Genomic DNA, 14,615 nt, shown 5'->3' with positions numbered 1-14,615 from the left:
CAACACGATGGACTCCCTGTCTCTTAATCCTTCACTGACATGCTTAACCTCGACTCAGACCATTCAAGTTGGACCTCAAAGACAAACACACACACAGCTGTACTCACTCGGCCTCCAGCTGTGCGATCTCTGTGTCCAGCTGCTCTCTTCTCCTCTCCAGCTCTGCCACCTCCTCTGCTGGGCTAACTTTAGCACTCTCGCTTACTTGAAGCTGTGAGGAGGAAAACAGACAGACATGATACTGGGACGCACATGTGGCACTCGTATAGGATCTGTGTGTGTGTGTGTTACAGACAGAGGAGGGGGCTCACTTACAGGTGATTTGAAGTTGGAGTGTACTCTCCTGAACTTTGAGGATGGAGTTCTGAACAGAGAGAGGAGGGAAAGTACTGATTATTTGCTTCACTTGATAAAAAGAATGTATGAAAAATAACGTTTCTGTGAAGTGGCTTAATTTAACTCTCACAAAGTTCCTAATGGTTAATTAGTCTGTCAGCACTGAGCCCTTTTCCAACATGTCACACACAAACAGCCAATAGACACATCCTATGACTTAAGTTAATTAAAGTGTAGCCCCCATTAACATACATTTGGGTCTTCAAAGCCAAGTCTTCATCTGCTTCTAAGGATAAATAATGACTAAATAACTCAAATATATAATATATATATATATAATAAATATATCGCATGTTGTGTTTTTAGTTACAAAGGGTAAGGTAAAAGGTATATTTACCACATTTATCATCTTAAACAGAATAAGTGGGGTGAAAAGATGGTTAGGTTTTATTGTAGTCAACAAGAAACGTGAACTTCTAATGGATGATCATTGGCCAGCTACAAGAAAATGCATTAATTAAGTCATTAATAACCGAAAAGATGTCTGAGGTTATCTAATAAAGACTCCTGTCTTTATCAAAGGCCTTCCTGTTAATAATAAAGTGGGAAAGCAGAGTTTAATCTGCCCATTTAACACTAGTGACATCCCTGAAGAGCTCTACCGTTACAGCCACAACTAACTTATGGTTGCAGTTATACCACATATGGTCTCAGTGGTCATATCACAGCGAGACATGAGGGCCAAGGCTGAGAACAACACATGATTACAACTAATCAGTACCGCCTGACAACAGTGTTAGCAGTAGACGGTGTGTCAGCTAGCTAGCTAGCTAGCTAGCGTTAGGGCTAACTGCTAATAAGTTACCTTTTCACTGCTCCCTTATTCGAGTCGTTCCCCTTCGGCGTCGAAGCTGGACTCGTATTTGCGCTAAAGCGAGTCTCAGCGGACTGTTCTGCGCTCATACTGCCTCAACTGTCATGACAACGTGTGTGCTGTGGCTGATGTGGAGCAGTCAGAGCAGCAACACCAACACGGAGGCAACAAGGAAGTTCACAATTCGCGGCTGATGACAAACAGACTCAAACTAAAACCTGATTGGTTGTTGACACCGAGAGGCGGGACTTGCAGGAGTCTGGTTACCGTGGTAACAACCGGGTGAAAATGGCGACTCATTTGGACTATTTATTATTATTATTATTATTATTATTGTTGTTGTTGTTGTTGTTGTTATTGTTATTATTATGATTATTAGTAATCATAATAATAATAATAATAATAATAATAATAATAATATTATCATTATTATTGTTATATCGTTAGCAAATATGTTTATTTTTTAAATTATTATCACCATTAATAATAATAATAATAATGATAATAATAGTTTTAAATCCCATTTAGAGCGATCTTCTGCTCAAACTTTTAGTTAATTAAGATAATGAACTGCTAGACGTTATTCTTGGCTGAACTGTGTCCTCACTATCAGACCACCAGATGGCAACAAGGTAGCACTTAAGTTGGCTCCTTTATTTCTGTCTTCATCACTTCTCTCCATTGATTTCTCTCAACACTCACACACAGACTCTCTCTCTCTCTCTCTCTCTCTTTCACCCTCTCCTTCTCCCTGTCTGAAACAGCCCACGCACTTGTTGACTGAGAAGAAAATTACATAATCAGAGAGCGATGTTGTGGCATATATTAATGTGCTAATCTACACTGAGGGTGCTCTGAGCTGCTCACCAAGCAAGGTGCCTCTTCAAAGCCACCAGGGCTCTAAATCTAAATCGGTAGTGGATTAACAAAGCAAAAGGTCACATTCAATCCACAAAAACAGATGCGCACACACTCAGAGTCACACACACTCTCCACCACACACATATTGGGGCCAGAGACTTAGTCTTAGTACGGTTCACTGGGCGAGAACCAAAGGAAGAGGCAGACAGCAAAAGATTTAGCTCTTAAAACAGAGAGAGAGAGAGAGAGAGAGAGAGAGAGAGACAGGGTTCATAGAGAAAAGAGGAGAGTGAGACAGGAAGAGGAGACAAAATGTGTGTCTGGGGGAGCTGGTGTTGGGGTGTGGAGGACATAACATCAAGTCCACTCTGCGTTGTGTCCACAGGAGTCATTGCTTATTTATCAGTTGTTATACAGAGACAGAGAGGGTGGGGAATGAAAAATTCAGACGGGAGGCACGGCCTTTTCTCCTTTTAGAAATCACAAGATTACACACACTGGGTGGTAATGGCTCCTGTACGCAGTCATGTGTGTGTGTTTGAGACAGACAGGGAGAGGGATGGCTACCCTCCACAAATCTCTGACTCCACAGTAAGCGTGTGTGTGTGTGTGTGTGTGTGTGTGTTTTACTCTGTGACATATTCTGAGTGGCTGCTGTAGCTCTGAGTTGTGTTAATTAGGGACTCAAAGTCTGTGAGAGGGTTAAACAAAATCCTGCAGTGATGACAGGGACATTTAAACATATAACATCTGCAGGTGGAAGTGTCTTTTGTCTGTAGTCTGAGGAAAGAGCCTGTTTTTTAAGCCTGGCCGCCTGCTGTGTGTTTTTGGCGTCCAGACTGGCGGTGACAGGTCTCAGGAAGGCCCAAATAAAGGACTGAAGTGTTGGCGAGGACTGTAAACGTTCTGTAATAGAGGAATAAGTTGCTGTTATTTGCTGTACTTAACTCTAAGTCACTTACTAGCTTGTTAGATGTGGTTGGAATCTCTGAAAAACAGAAGTAAGGTGACCTTGATTTTAATTTCTCTTCTGTCAAACCACTGTTTCCAAGATTGGGAATGAACTTTCAGACTCAACACATTTACTTATTTTCTTGGACTATAATGATTGTTTGGTTCCCTGTCCAGTGTCAGAGAGAGTTGTTATCTTCCGATGCTCTGAGTCGCATAAACAAAATTAGAGAAATGGCGGCAGATATCTTTGAAACAGATATCTCATAACGTCAAAAAATGAAATCCAGACTACCTATTAATCTTTCACTGTTGACAGTTTCATGTCTGGCTGAAGAATTTGGAGAGAGAGCACAAGAGGGACGAGGTGGAGAGGAGGAAGTCAGAGCAGGAGAAACACTGGGAGGAACAGGACAGGACCAAACCAGCAGCATAATGAGGAGGAGGAGGAGGAGGAGGAGGAGGTGATGTTGGTTGGAAAGTCTCACATCCATCATGCTCATAAGTCATGAAATCTGAGCAGCTAATGCAGGAGTATTAAACCCAGGGAGACACACAGCATGTAGTATAAAGAGGAAGCAGAGGAAGAGAAGAAGAAGAGACAGACAGAGGAAGAGTGAGTGAGCACACAGCTGCAGGCTGGATGAGGAGGATGATTCAAAGCATGTCATAAAACATCGGCACACCTCTGAAGGCCGAGCGACCAGCTCTGCTTACTCTGGACGTGATTCTGCCTCTAAATAATTCACACGGCCTGTGCAGGCGCTTATTCACATAGACGCTCTGTATACAGACACTTATGCAAATAGGAAATGCATGCAAATACACAAAAACACACACTCCACCGAGCATCTGCACACAGAACCGTACGCTCCTGCGGTGCACGCATGCAAACAGTCAAGAAATGTGTATACGCTATTCTCCATGTCATTACAGATGAGTGGCTCCTTTGAAATAGAAGCACATTTTGGAGTAGAGCTCAGAGACAGATGTAAACTCAGTGATCCAGACCGGCTCAGCCGGGGCGACGGACTGTCACACAGGAGGACACGCTGAGATGGACGATGTCAGCCACGGTGGAGGGAGACTCTGCAGAGGAGCAGCTCTGCTACAGATATCAAACTGTGGGAGAGAAAATAACCAATAACCACCCGTCTTCTGACCTGGATGCAGTGATGACAGAACAAAACCCAGACCAATCCCTGACTACTCCTTTTAAAACTTTAACCAAAAAGTACTGGGATGTTAAAAATCTTAAAATGGAGAGTAACTTGTACTTGAGTAATTTATTAAAGGCAGGGTCTGCAACTTATTTTAGAGGCACTTTTTGTTAAATTTGTTGTAATTCTCAAAACAGCACAACAGCTCTCAATGAAATAAAACAATCTGACCAGGAAAAGAGAAAGAAATCTGTTGTCCGTGGCTGTCACAGGTCTGTAAAGAACGACAGAGCTAACCTGTTAGCCTGGAGCAGGAGCTGGGAGCTAAAGGTCACCTGACAATCCTCAGTTTGTGTTTGCACGATTGGGACATTTAATATAATTGTTTGTTTGTTAGACTGAGAAGCTCAGAGATGTGGTCGGTCAGGTCAGGCTGTGGCTGTGTACAGAACAAATGTGGGACCGGGCGGCAGGTCTCCTCATCATGGAGATGTCCTCCAGCAGTAACGTTAGCAGGCAGCGAGTTCATGGGTTGTGGAGGAAACCCTGCAGGGAGGGGATGGGATATTTTCGGCTGGATACTTTCAGAATCTAGTCACTTTTGCTGGTTTCTTTGCTGGTTGCGTAGGTGTTTATGGCGTAATTGTACTTTGACCCCCCCTCACTGCTCCTGACAGAGCTGGACAGGCTCCAGCATGCTAAACATGTTCCAGACCACAAACTAATAGTACCAGACAAGCGGTCCGAGTATCATTATATGTAAATTATGGCGACTGCAGAGAGAATCAATAAATACATTTGCCTTGTGGGTGGAAAGCGAGTGTGACAGTAATTCCCTGTTACAGTACTTGCAATTCATGCAGAAATAAGTGGGAGTTTGACTGCATCCACATCAAAGGGAATCCATCATAATCTGAGAGGTTTTTCATGTCGGAAGCAGTGCTGTTGTATTAATGCCGTCACAAAATGGCTATTCATGTCTCTGGGAGGCCTCGGTTTGATATCAGCTCCTCTATGCCTCCATCTGCGCTATGTGCTCATATGACTCATCCTTCTAATAACTACCTCTATTTCCTCCCTGAAATAGTTTTCAGTTGTTATTGTATGATTAGTCCTCCTGCCTCTCTGACTCACTCAGTTTACTGTCAGAATAAAGCGTCCCATTTTCATCATTTAGCCTTCCTGCACAGATGACTTTTCATTGTGACGATCATCCTCTCGCCTCCAGCTGTCAGGTTGGTTTATCATCGCACTTAAGCATCCCATTCTTGTTTTTTTACCTTTCCCATTCAAAGATGTTTGCTGTCATGACGCTCACCTCGTCGCCTGGGGGCCGTCCGGCTCTGTGAGCAAACAGACTGGCTGTGGTTAGAGGTTTGGCAGGTGCCACCGTTTCTTCATGTGAACACTTTATCGGTGAAAGTACGTCTGCTGTTTGACTTCTAACAGGAAAAACACATTAGCAGGTTCACTTCTCTCTCATAAGCTTTGAGAGAATCTAACTTTTGGCTGAGTGAGAATTACTTTTCCTCTATGAGTTGAGATGATGAGCAGATGTTGCTTCATTAGAGTCATCAGCAACAACATATGCACCAAATAAAGCAGAATTAGACGGCTGTGTTCAGTCTAGGGTGGCACAAATTCATTTTTCTTCAAAGAGACATACAAACAAAGCTACTTTGGTCAGGAAACAAATGGTCTAAATCCCACGGCCCAGACAGACGCATCAAAACAAGCGACCAAAGCGTACATTCCAGTTAGCCGATATTTACCCTGCGCTTAGCGGCCCACCAAATACGATAATCCGGGATGATGCACCATGCTTTTAGTTCAATCCACTGTCCAACATTTGGCAGCCAGCAGAGGCGTGGACCTGTGGAGTACACATTCTCATTACAGTAAACGTCCATTCATAAACCTTCATATGAAGGTACACAATACAAACGTTTTGAAGGAATCAATAAAACAGATCAGATGGGGATTTTCACACCATTTTATTAGCAACAATGTGTCTGTTAGTTATACATTAGAAACAAGGACAGAAACATTTCTGCTGTACTGGTACCGAGTCTGAAAAACCAGCAGGATCATAAAATAAAGCAAGTCATTCAAATACTTTAGGGCAAAAGCAACATAGCATTTGAAGAAACACTTCATTAATAATAATAATAATAATAATAATACATTTCTCTCATAATTCTTTATGGCACTACATTTCTTGTGCAACTGTCACATAGTTTCTGTTTAAAAATAAGGAAAGCATAGCACTGAGACCTGTGTGTGTGTGTGTGTGTGTGTGTGTGTGTGTGTGTGTGTGTGTGTGTGTGTGTGTGTGTGTGTGTGTGTGTGTGTGTGTGTATCTGTGGGGACATACTTGTCACAAGAAGAAAAAAAGTTTAAACAAAATCACTCACTGTTTCACCCCTTTGGGAAAATAAATAAATTAAATGTAAGAGAAAGAGGGGTGGGGGGGTTACAACAGCATTTACCATCCATTTTAAAATGGGGGGGGGCATCAAGCTTCAAGCCCCTCTCACACAACCACAAGCATTTCTTCTCCAAGCAGTAAATAACTTCATTCATTAAGTGTGTGTCCATAAAGCTCCAGTCTGAATATGAGGCCTCCAGCCGGGCGGCTCAGCCAAGCGCAGGAAATAAAAACTATCCGAAGAAGGAGCTCGCCGAGTACCTCAGAGCCAGAGCAAATATTCCTCAGTCCAACGAGTCGAGAGAAGAGAGGGAGACCGGAGTGTATGTTATGGCCTGTTAAATATTTATAGATGTGCCTTTAGAGGTGAATTAATCTTTAGCCCACGAATCCATAGATCAACAAATCAGAGACAACACGAGGAAATGCAGTGAAGAGTCCACAAAATGAAACTTCAGTGAAGAACTACAATGAATATCACATTTTAAAGAGCTGCAGTAGAAACTTTTTGCTCCTCCGACCCCTGCAGCTCCAGTCTGAGTAAAATAAAACATTTACAAAATAGCTGCAGACCCACTCAGAGTTTGTCAGGTGGTCTGGTCGGGTCGTTACGAGCATTAACATGGATTTAAAGGTAAAGTGGCACAAGAAAACTAAAACGATCCCTTCACCCTTTACAATAAATGTTTAAAATGTTATTGCAACCCACTGCTGGGTTCAGTTTCCACAGGGGTGACAGACTGTGTGCAATAAGAATCCTGGTATAGCAACCAATTGACTTATACACACAGACACACACACACACATGCATGCAAGCACACACACACACACACACAAATGCACACAAATGCAAAAACCAGTCCCCCTTTGGCACCTTGTCCTCCCTGCCTGCGAGGTCTTCCTCTGCCAAGGTGTAGCTCACCGTATGTACACTTTGTGTTGTCGTCAGCAGACGCTCAGAGAAACCAGCCTCCCGTCAGACAGAGACCTCTAAGAGAGGACGTGGATCAGATCTCCATCTTCTGTGAGCCCTTTATATCTGAAAATATTATGGCCTACGATTAGTCTGTCTAAAAAAATGTCTGTGGGTGGCAGCTGAAACACGACGTCCCCCTTCCTCCTCTAGTCTTCCCACTGGTGGTGAGTGATATTTTATAATCTCTGTAATCTGTGGATGGAGGAATGGGCAGATCATCCCGTCACAGGAGGGGGAGACACTGGACTTCACCTAATCATATTTTGTTTGTAGCAGCTATGGCGGAGAGAAAATCCCTGCCGAGTACGTCACTTTGACATGGCGGGAATCTGACTAGCTTTTAGGCCGTGGGGCGAAGAGTCCAGAGGAAGCAGGGCCGCACAAACTTTATCAAATCTTAAAACAAATTCTCTTCTCATTGGTAAAAAAAGAACAATTCAAAATGAAGCAAACCAAGAAGTTCATGTTATTGATAATCCAACATCTCTTCAATACTTTAAACTCTACAGTGGCCCAAGTGTGAGGTCCTGGACCTGAGCGTAGTGCCTGTCCTGAGAGCCATCTGAGTCCTCCAGCGGAGACCAGACCAGATCAGACCCCACCGGACCGGACTGAAACACAGTCTGACTCAGGCCCAGCCCAGCCTCGGCCTTCCTGGTCCGTTAAAGCATGCTAAACCCAGCTAAACGTCAGTGCTGATGCTACAGCTGCGTGTGAACATGTCCCTCATGGTGACCGAGCGGGCGAGGTTGGGTTTACGGTAGTTTGAAATGTTCACAGGCACTGGCAGGTCCAGATCCTGCTGCTGGACGCTGCGGTAGCTGATGCGGTCGCCTCCGTTCCTCAACCCATCTGGCTGATGGTGGAGCTGCGGCTGAGGGGGCTGCAGGTAGAAAGGCAGCTCATAGTGTGTACAGGACGGACAGAAGGTCTGTGAGCGGGTTAGTTTCCTGGCCAGCGGAGGGGTGGAGAAAAGGGCCGGGCCATTGGGGATGGTGGAGGCGGCGGCCGTCGCCGCCACAATGTTGTGGTTGGAATGGACCGGTGGGAGGCGGGACGTAACGGCAAAGTCTGGCTCCTCCTCCTCCGACTCGGACTCCTCCTTCTTGCAGCAATAATACTGGTGGCGGGAGAGGAGGAGAATGTTAGGCCAGAAAGGTACAGATGATGCAAAATGTAAGAGAGATGAGCCTAAACGAATGCATCTACACGTTCATCCTCAGCGTAGGAAGCCCCTCATCAGGTAACCCCACGGCAGCACGTTCCTCCACGAGGTGCTCTCCACTCGAGCCTCGATGCTCAGTGTGAGGCCTCAGTGACGCTGCACATGTGCTGCCTGCTTGAGAGGTCTTGTCTCTGGGTGATTTGGCTTCTGGAGCCAAATCCTCTGCAGCTACAGTTCGAACAGACCTGTGTACAGAATCTCAGAGGAGAATTGATAGTTGCTATTTCTGCCTGACAAAATATAGCTTTCACATTCCAGGCATCCTGCCAGCTCGTACGAAGCCGTAATTTGGGGATCACTTCTGATTTTCCTGTTAAATACAACAATCCCAGGAACTGTAATCAGTTGAAAGGACCACATCATTTCCTCAGTACTACTACTCTAACCGCCTCGACCGCACTGATATGGTGCTTTTATCCAAAGTGCTTCACAGTTTCCCTCTTATTCATCCATCCACACACGTTTACACGCCGCTGGCAGGGAGCTGCCACACCAGGCTACTGTTTCCATTGGGAACAATTTGGACTTCAGCGTCTTTGCCAAGGACACTTTGACACTTATGAACCACTAACTCTGCGAACAATGCTCTGTCTGCTGAGCCACCGGCACCCCTCTTAGTTTACAGTCCAGGTTTTAAAGATGCAAATGTCTCTATTTTGAATCTCCATGTGTACGACCTCAACCTCATAGTCATACATATTAGTGTGCACATGGATCATTAACCTCATATAATTTTTTCATTTGCTCTGTTTTATACTCCATTAATTATTATTTTTGACAATAAAGATTTCTGGCACTAAAAGTCACCTCCTCATTCTGTGGCATTTAGCCATTTAGCTCCAGCCCAGTCTTGAAATGATGCCAATAAGAGCTTTATGTTCCAACCTTTAAGATGGGCTGAATAAAATAGACTTAGAAACTGCTCTTGTAATGATTCTTATAAGATTTGAGCATTTGGAGGAAAGGGTAAAAAAAATAAAAAAGCTTTTGAAACTGATTCTGAGCAGGATTTTGGAATTCTTGATGCAATTATTACGAAACATATATTCATGTATATTTCATGTCTGTAGCCTGAACGGTTGAGAAACAACTCTTCTGTGTCAGAGCTACAGGACTGATGATGATTCATGATTACCACAGATTCAAATGAGGAGCTACACAGATATTCTGATCCTGGATGGTAGTTCGGTCCCACAGCCTTTTAGTGCTTAAACTTAAAGTCGATTTTCGCTCTGCTGCTGAGAGCTTCGGGCCCTGAGACGGGGGCCGTGGTAGTGCAGCTGTCTTTTTGTCAATTCGAACCACTTTGCTCTTAGTGGGTGTGATGCATTGTGATTTCTAGGGTTCACTTTCAGGGCAGTGAGACTGTTTCTGTTACAGCTTGTTCAGAGCTGCACAAGATGATGCAGATTTGTGGTCGAAGCTGATGAATTAAAGGCAAACTTTGACTTTAGTTAGAGGGGAGATACCACTCTCATGCTTGTAGGGGAGCAGCTGGTTAGCTTAGCATGAAACCCACCCACAGCACCACTGAAGCAAACTAATCAACATGTCCATGAAAGCTGATGTGCAAAAACAACAATTTGCTGATTTAACAGGGGCTACATGTCTTGGACTATTTCTTGGCTCTGAATAGTTGCCAGGCAACTAGCAGAGACTTCAGGAAGTTACAGGTTGTGGCCAAGAAATAGTCCAGCACAAAACCACCCTGATGTTTTTACACTTCAGCTGATTCAATAAATGAGACATAAGGTGTTAATCGGTTGTAATGTCGAACTCCTCCTTTAAGAAAATGGCTAAGATGTAATGAGTGTGGGTTCAATTGAAACTCATTTGTTGCATTTTCTGTATGCTGAAAAGATTTTTAACGCTCCATTGCAAGTCCAAGCAGTGCAATGCACCGGAGATTAGCTCAGAGCAACAGGAAGCTCAGAATATGATGTAAAACAGAAACAAACCCACATACTTGACTGGTATTCCACAAACTGCAGTGATGGTTCCCACTGGTGTTATTACTGTGATGTTTCCACCTAACTGGAGTTTGTCGAGCATGAAAGCACGAAGCAGTTCTTCTCACCTAATTCCAATTTCATTTCATTCTCACACAACACAGAGAACCTGCCCACAAGCAGTGATCTGAACATCAGAGCGCAGCCACATAAGGTGGACGGATCTGTCAAAATCAGCCTGTGACTCAACTAACGTGACATCTCGGGGATTCATTTGTTAAACTGGAGGCGGAGGTGCTGAAAGCCAACCGGTTTGACATGAGGAGTATTACTACTACTATTATTATTACTGTAATAGTTAATAATTAGTATTTTGGCGGGTACAGATGTGGCTTTTATTCCTCACACTGCTGTAAACATTGAGGACATTTTCAGTCTAGTTGTCTAGCTGTAGAACAGAAGATTCAGCTGACGTCCAAAATATGATCTGTTCCTAGATTTAATGGACAGCAGCCTCTGAGTCCCAGAGAACTGGATCTACTGGGGGTGGGGGTTTGGTGCATTTTTGCTGCATTACCATAAATGTACATTTTAGGCTACTTTAGTGACACAACATCAGCCATTATGGAATCTCAAAAACAGGCTCCCATCAAATTTGGTGAGAGGAGAATCTGTTGACGCTTTATATTAAATGGCTCACAGGAACACGATCGCTTTAAAAGGCCATTACTCAGAGGTCAGGAGGCAGTGTGCGATCCTCGTAAAGCTCTAATATTCTACTTTACAAGCTTTACAAGTGCTTTAAAAATGATGGCCACCGTTCCCCACTCATCTGTATATCACTGCGGTTTGATGCAGTGAACATTTATAACTATTTTCCATTGACTGTAACACAGGGGAGCACACACAGAGAGCAGCTCTAGTCATAAACTCCAGTTTTTGGTTGAAAGAGAGAAGATTATCCTCCTCTCCTCTATCGTCCTACCTTTCACCTATTAAAACAGCCATACTTGTTATTCGAAACCATCCCCTGACTATGAACAAAGGGCGATACACCGGGACGGCAAACATTCAGAGGAAACACAGTGAGTTGAAGCGGCCGTGGGCTCACCTGCAGCCTACAGTAGCACAGTACGGCGATGATAAGGAGTAATATTACTGTAGCTAGAATTCCACCAGTGATGACCACTGTCCCGGCTGTCATTCGAATGGCTCTCCATCAACACCCTGCAGAGAGCCAGAGGAGGGAGGGGTGGGAGGAGAGCAGCAGAAAAAGGGAGTGAGTGAAAGAAGAAATGACAGAGGAGAAAGCGCACAATTCATCAGTACAGCGGCTTCATTAAGTAGATTAGAACTGTGTGTCATCTCAGTGGTGCTTATTGAATTATCCAGCAGTTAGGAGACAAGTAATAGAATCATCCTACAAGTGCTGCTCATAATATAGACGGGATCTCGGGCTGCAACACATAGAAAAGAGAAGCGTGAGAGGGAGGGAAACCAGCGTTAGAGCAATAAAAATGACAGGAACCCTGGAAGATAAATGGAAGGTGGGGAGAGTGGAAGTGGCTGAGCAGGTGAGAGGAACAAAGACAGAGTGAGTGGGCATGGAGCGAGATGGAGACAGAGGCCGAGATGAGCCACGTAATAAGCATGGTGATGAATGGATGTAAAATGGAGGAACAAAGTGATGGAGGGGATGAAGGTGGTGAGAGAGATGGACGAAGAGAGGTGAAACGTAAACAAAGAAGACGTCTGAGGGTTGAAGGACTCATAAAGTCCTAATCACAGAGGCTTCTCTTCATGCAGACTGTTTAAAAACGGCAAAGAACAGACCCGTAGGTCCACAGTAACAGAAAAATACAGTGCAGTCCATAAATAAGTGATAGTGAAGTGATATAAGTTCTACATGCCACAAAGTTTGGGAGGACAATTATTAGGACATAACAGTTTAAAACACCTCAATGTGGAACCACAGTCAGTATAAAGAAGTGTCGCGTCCTCTGATTGGTCGGTGTCAGTCTGTATAAAGACCTGCTAACTAATCAGACGGGGGTCATATCTAAACCTAACCAATCAGAGACGAGGTCTTCACAGACTGAACGTCACTTCTGGCTCCAGTATCAAGATGGTGGTGGCCAAAACACCAAACTTGAGGCGTGGAAACGGCGGTCTACAGACCAGCGGGTGTCGTCATGGTGGCCACGCCCCCTTCTCGGGTACAGTCTATGCTTGAAACATGTTCATACACAACGCAACACAAAAACCTTCAAGTTACATTTAAACCTTTGAGTTAGATGAAATATCTATAAAAACATATAATAATATATAATAATGACGTGAAAAGCGTCTGTTTCCCGTTCAGACACTCCTGACAGGGTTTTAACAGGACAGAGAGACAGCATTTCTAGAGCACTGGTTCCTTAATCAGATTCAACTCCTGATGAAACAAAGGGTTACTTAAAATTCAAGACCAAGGGAATAACCGACGAGGCACAGGGAGAACGACCTTATGTGATAGATGAATGGCATGACTGGTAAAATTTGCCAACGAGGTGACAGAGACATTTTTAATTTTGCTGTGATTCTACAGCGAGCACAACAAAAAGAAACAGACACCAGGAAGGAAACAGAATAATGTGACAGAGAGCTGCAGACAGAGAAGGATGACGACCTTTGTCGCATCAATCAGTGGGAAAAATCGCTGCTGGCAACCTGTGAACTCTGACCTTCAACCAGAGCTCCCAACACAGACGAATGGAGACGGAGAGTCAGATTCATTAAGCGCAATCACAGCACACATCTACATTCACTGTGATTTATCCGTCCTCTCTCCGCGATGGCACTTTCTTTTTAAGTGCTTACTCAAAAATTCATGTGTCATTTGTATTTCTATGTGATTTAGTCCAGGTGAGTAGAGTAGCTGTGCCTTTAAAGCTGAGATAGGCAGCTTATTTTTGGTGTATTGGAGAAAATATCTGTCATCGTGTTCACGTGGTCTGACAGTAAACTGGCCTTGTGCTCCTCCTCTGGGCTGTTTTCAGGTTTTACTAAATCTACCCGGTGACAGAGAGAGAGAGCGATCCTATTGGCTGCTCCACACACGTCCCTTCAGATGTGGCTGAAAGTCTGATTCAATGGAGGAAAGTCCTGCAGGAAAAGTTTCTACTCCAGCGTTTTGAAGCATCTGTGTTCACTGCAGAGCGACCTGAACAAAGGAAGACGGACTCATAAAGGACAGACTCTCAGAGAGTCTCAGAGATGAAGAGAAGTTCCCCATGAAGCTTCGTGTTCCTGGAACATCTGGATGTGCTGACGGCTTCGTTAGCTTGTGTTCGTAGATTTACCGTGAGAGCAGGCGACGAGCTAATAGTTTAGTCTTCTGCTTGAGGCTGCAGCTCTTTCCAGTTCATGTTCCAGCAGCTGAAGCTAACTGTTAGAGCATCACAGTTGATCTTCTCAAAGTGCTTCACAGCTCCACACGTTAGCAAGCTGTTCTCGTCTGAATGGAGGGGCTTTTTTTTTTTTGCTTTCTCCACATTTCCGCCTCCCCCAGCTTTAACACGCCATCCTTTGGTGTGATTCATAAAGCCCAAGCCACGACCTCCATGCGATCTACATGAGAATAAACGATTTTGTCGATTCCGATGTGAACATAGTCGGCACTGTCACAGTTTGAGCACCGTGTAATCTTACCTGCACAGTGGTTTAGGTAGAAATGCCTGCAGGTGAACATGTGCAGCAGTGTGACTGTGACTAGAGACTGAACTGACCTCATTCTCACATTTATTAGATCAACGCCTCCCTTTAATTACCCCTTTTCAGTCTCTACAGCAGCTGGATTACCAGAAGCAGCCC

General features: G+C 44.2%; 1 protein-coding gene across 1 annotated transcript; it reads right to left on the bottom strand.

Moving 5' to 3' along the window:
- Positions 1-8,153: 8,153 nt before the first annotated feature.
- Positions 8,154-11,964, bottom strand: fam163ba (family with sequence similarity 163 member B, genome duplicate a). The gene is made up of 2 exons (XM_070851092.1): positions 11,872-11,964; positions 8,154-8,706 (listed from the first exon to the last, which is right to left on the bottom strand). The coding sequence occupies exons 1-2, from the start codon at positions 11,962-11,964 to the stop codon at positions 8,269-8,271; spliced, it is 531 nt and encodes a 176-aa protein (XP_070707193.1). The 3' UTR covers positions 8,154-8,268.
- Positions 11,965-14,615: the final 2,651 nt, after the last annotated feature.

The sequence above is a fragment of the Pempheris klunzingeri genome, chromosome 19 (genome assembly GCF_042242105.1).
Source record: "Pempheris klunzingeri isolate RE-2024b chromosome 19, fPemKlu1.hap1, whole genome shotgun sequence".
NCBI lineage: Eukaryota > Metazoa > Chordata > Actinopteri > Acropomatiformes > Pempheridae > Pempheris > Pempheris klunzingeri.
The sequence above is the reverse complement of the archived record's forward strand: the minus strand, read 5'-3'. Positions and strand labels throughout refer to the sequence as shown.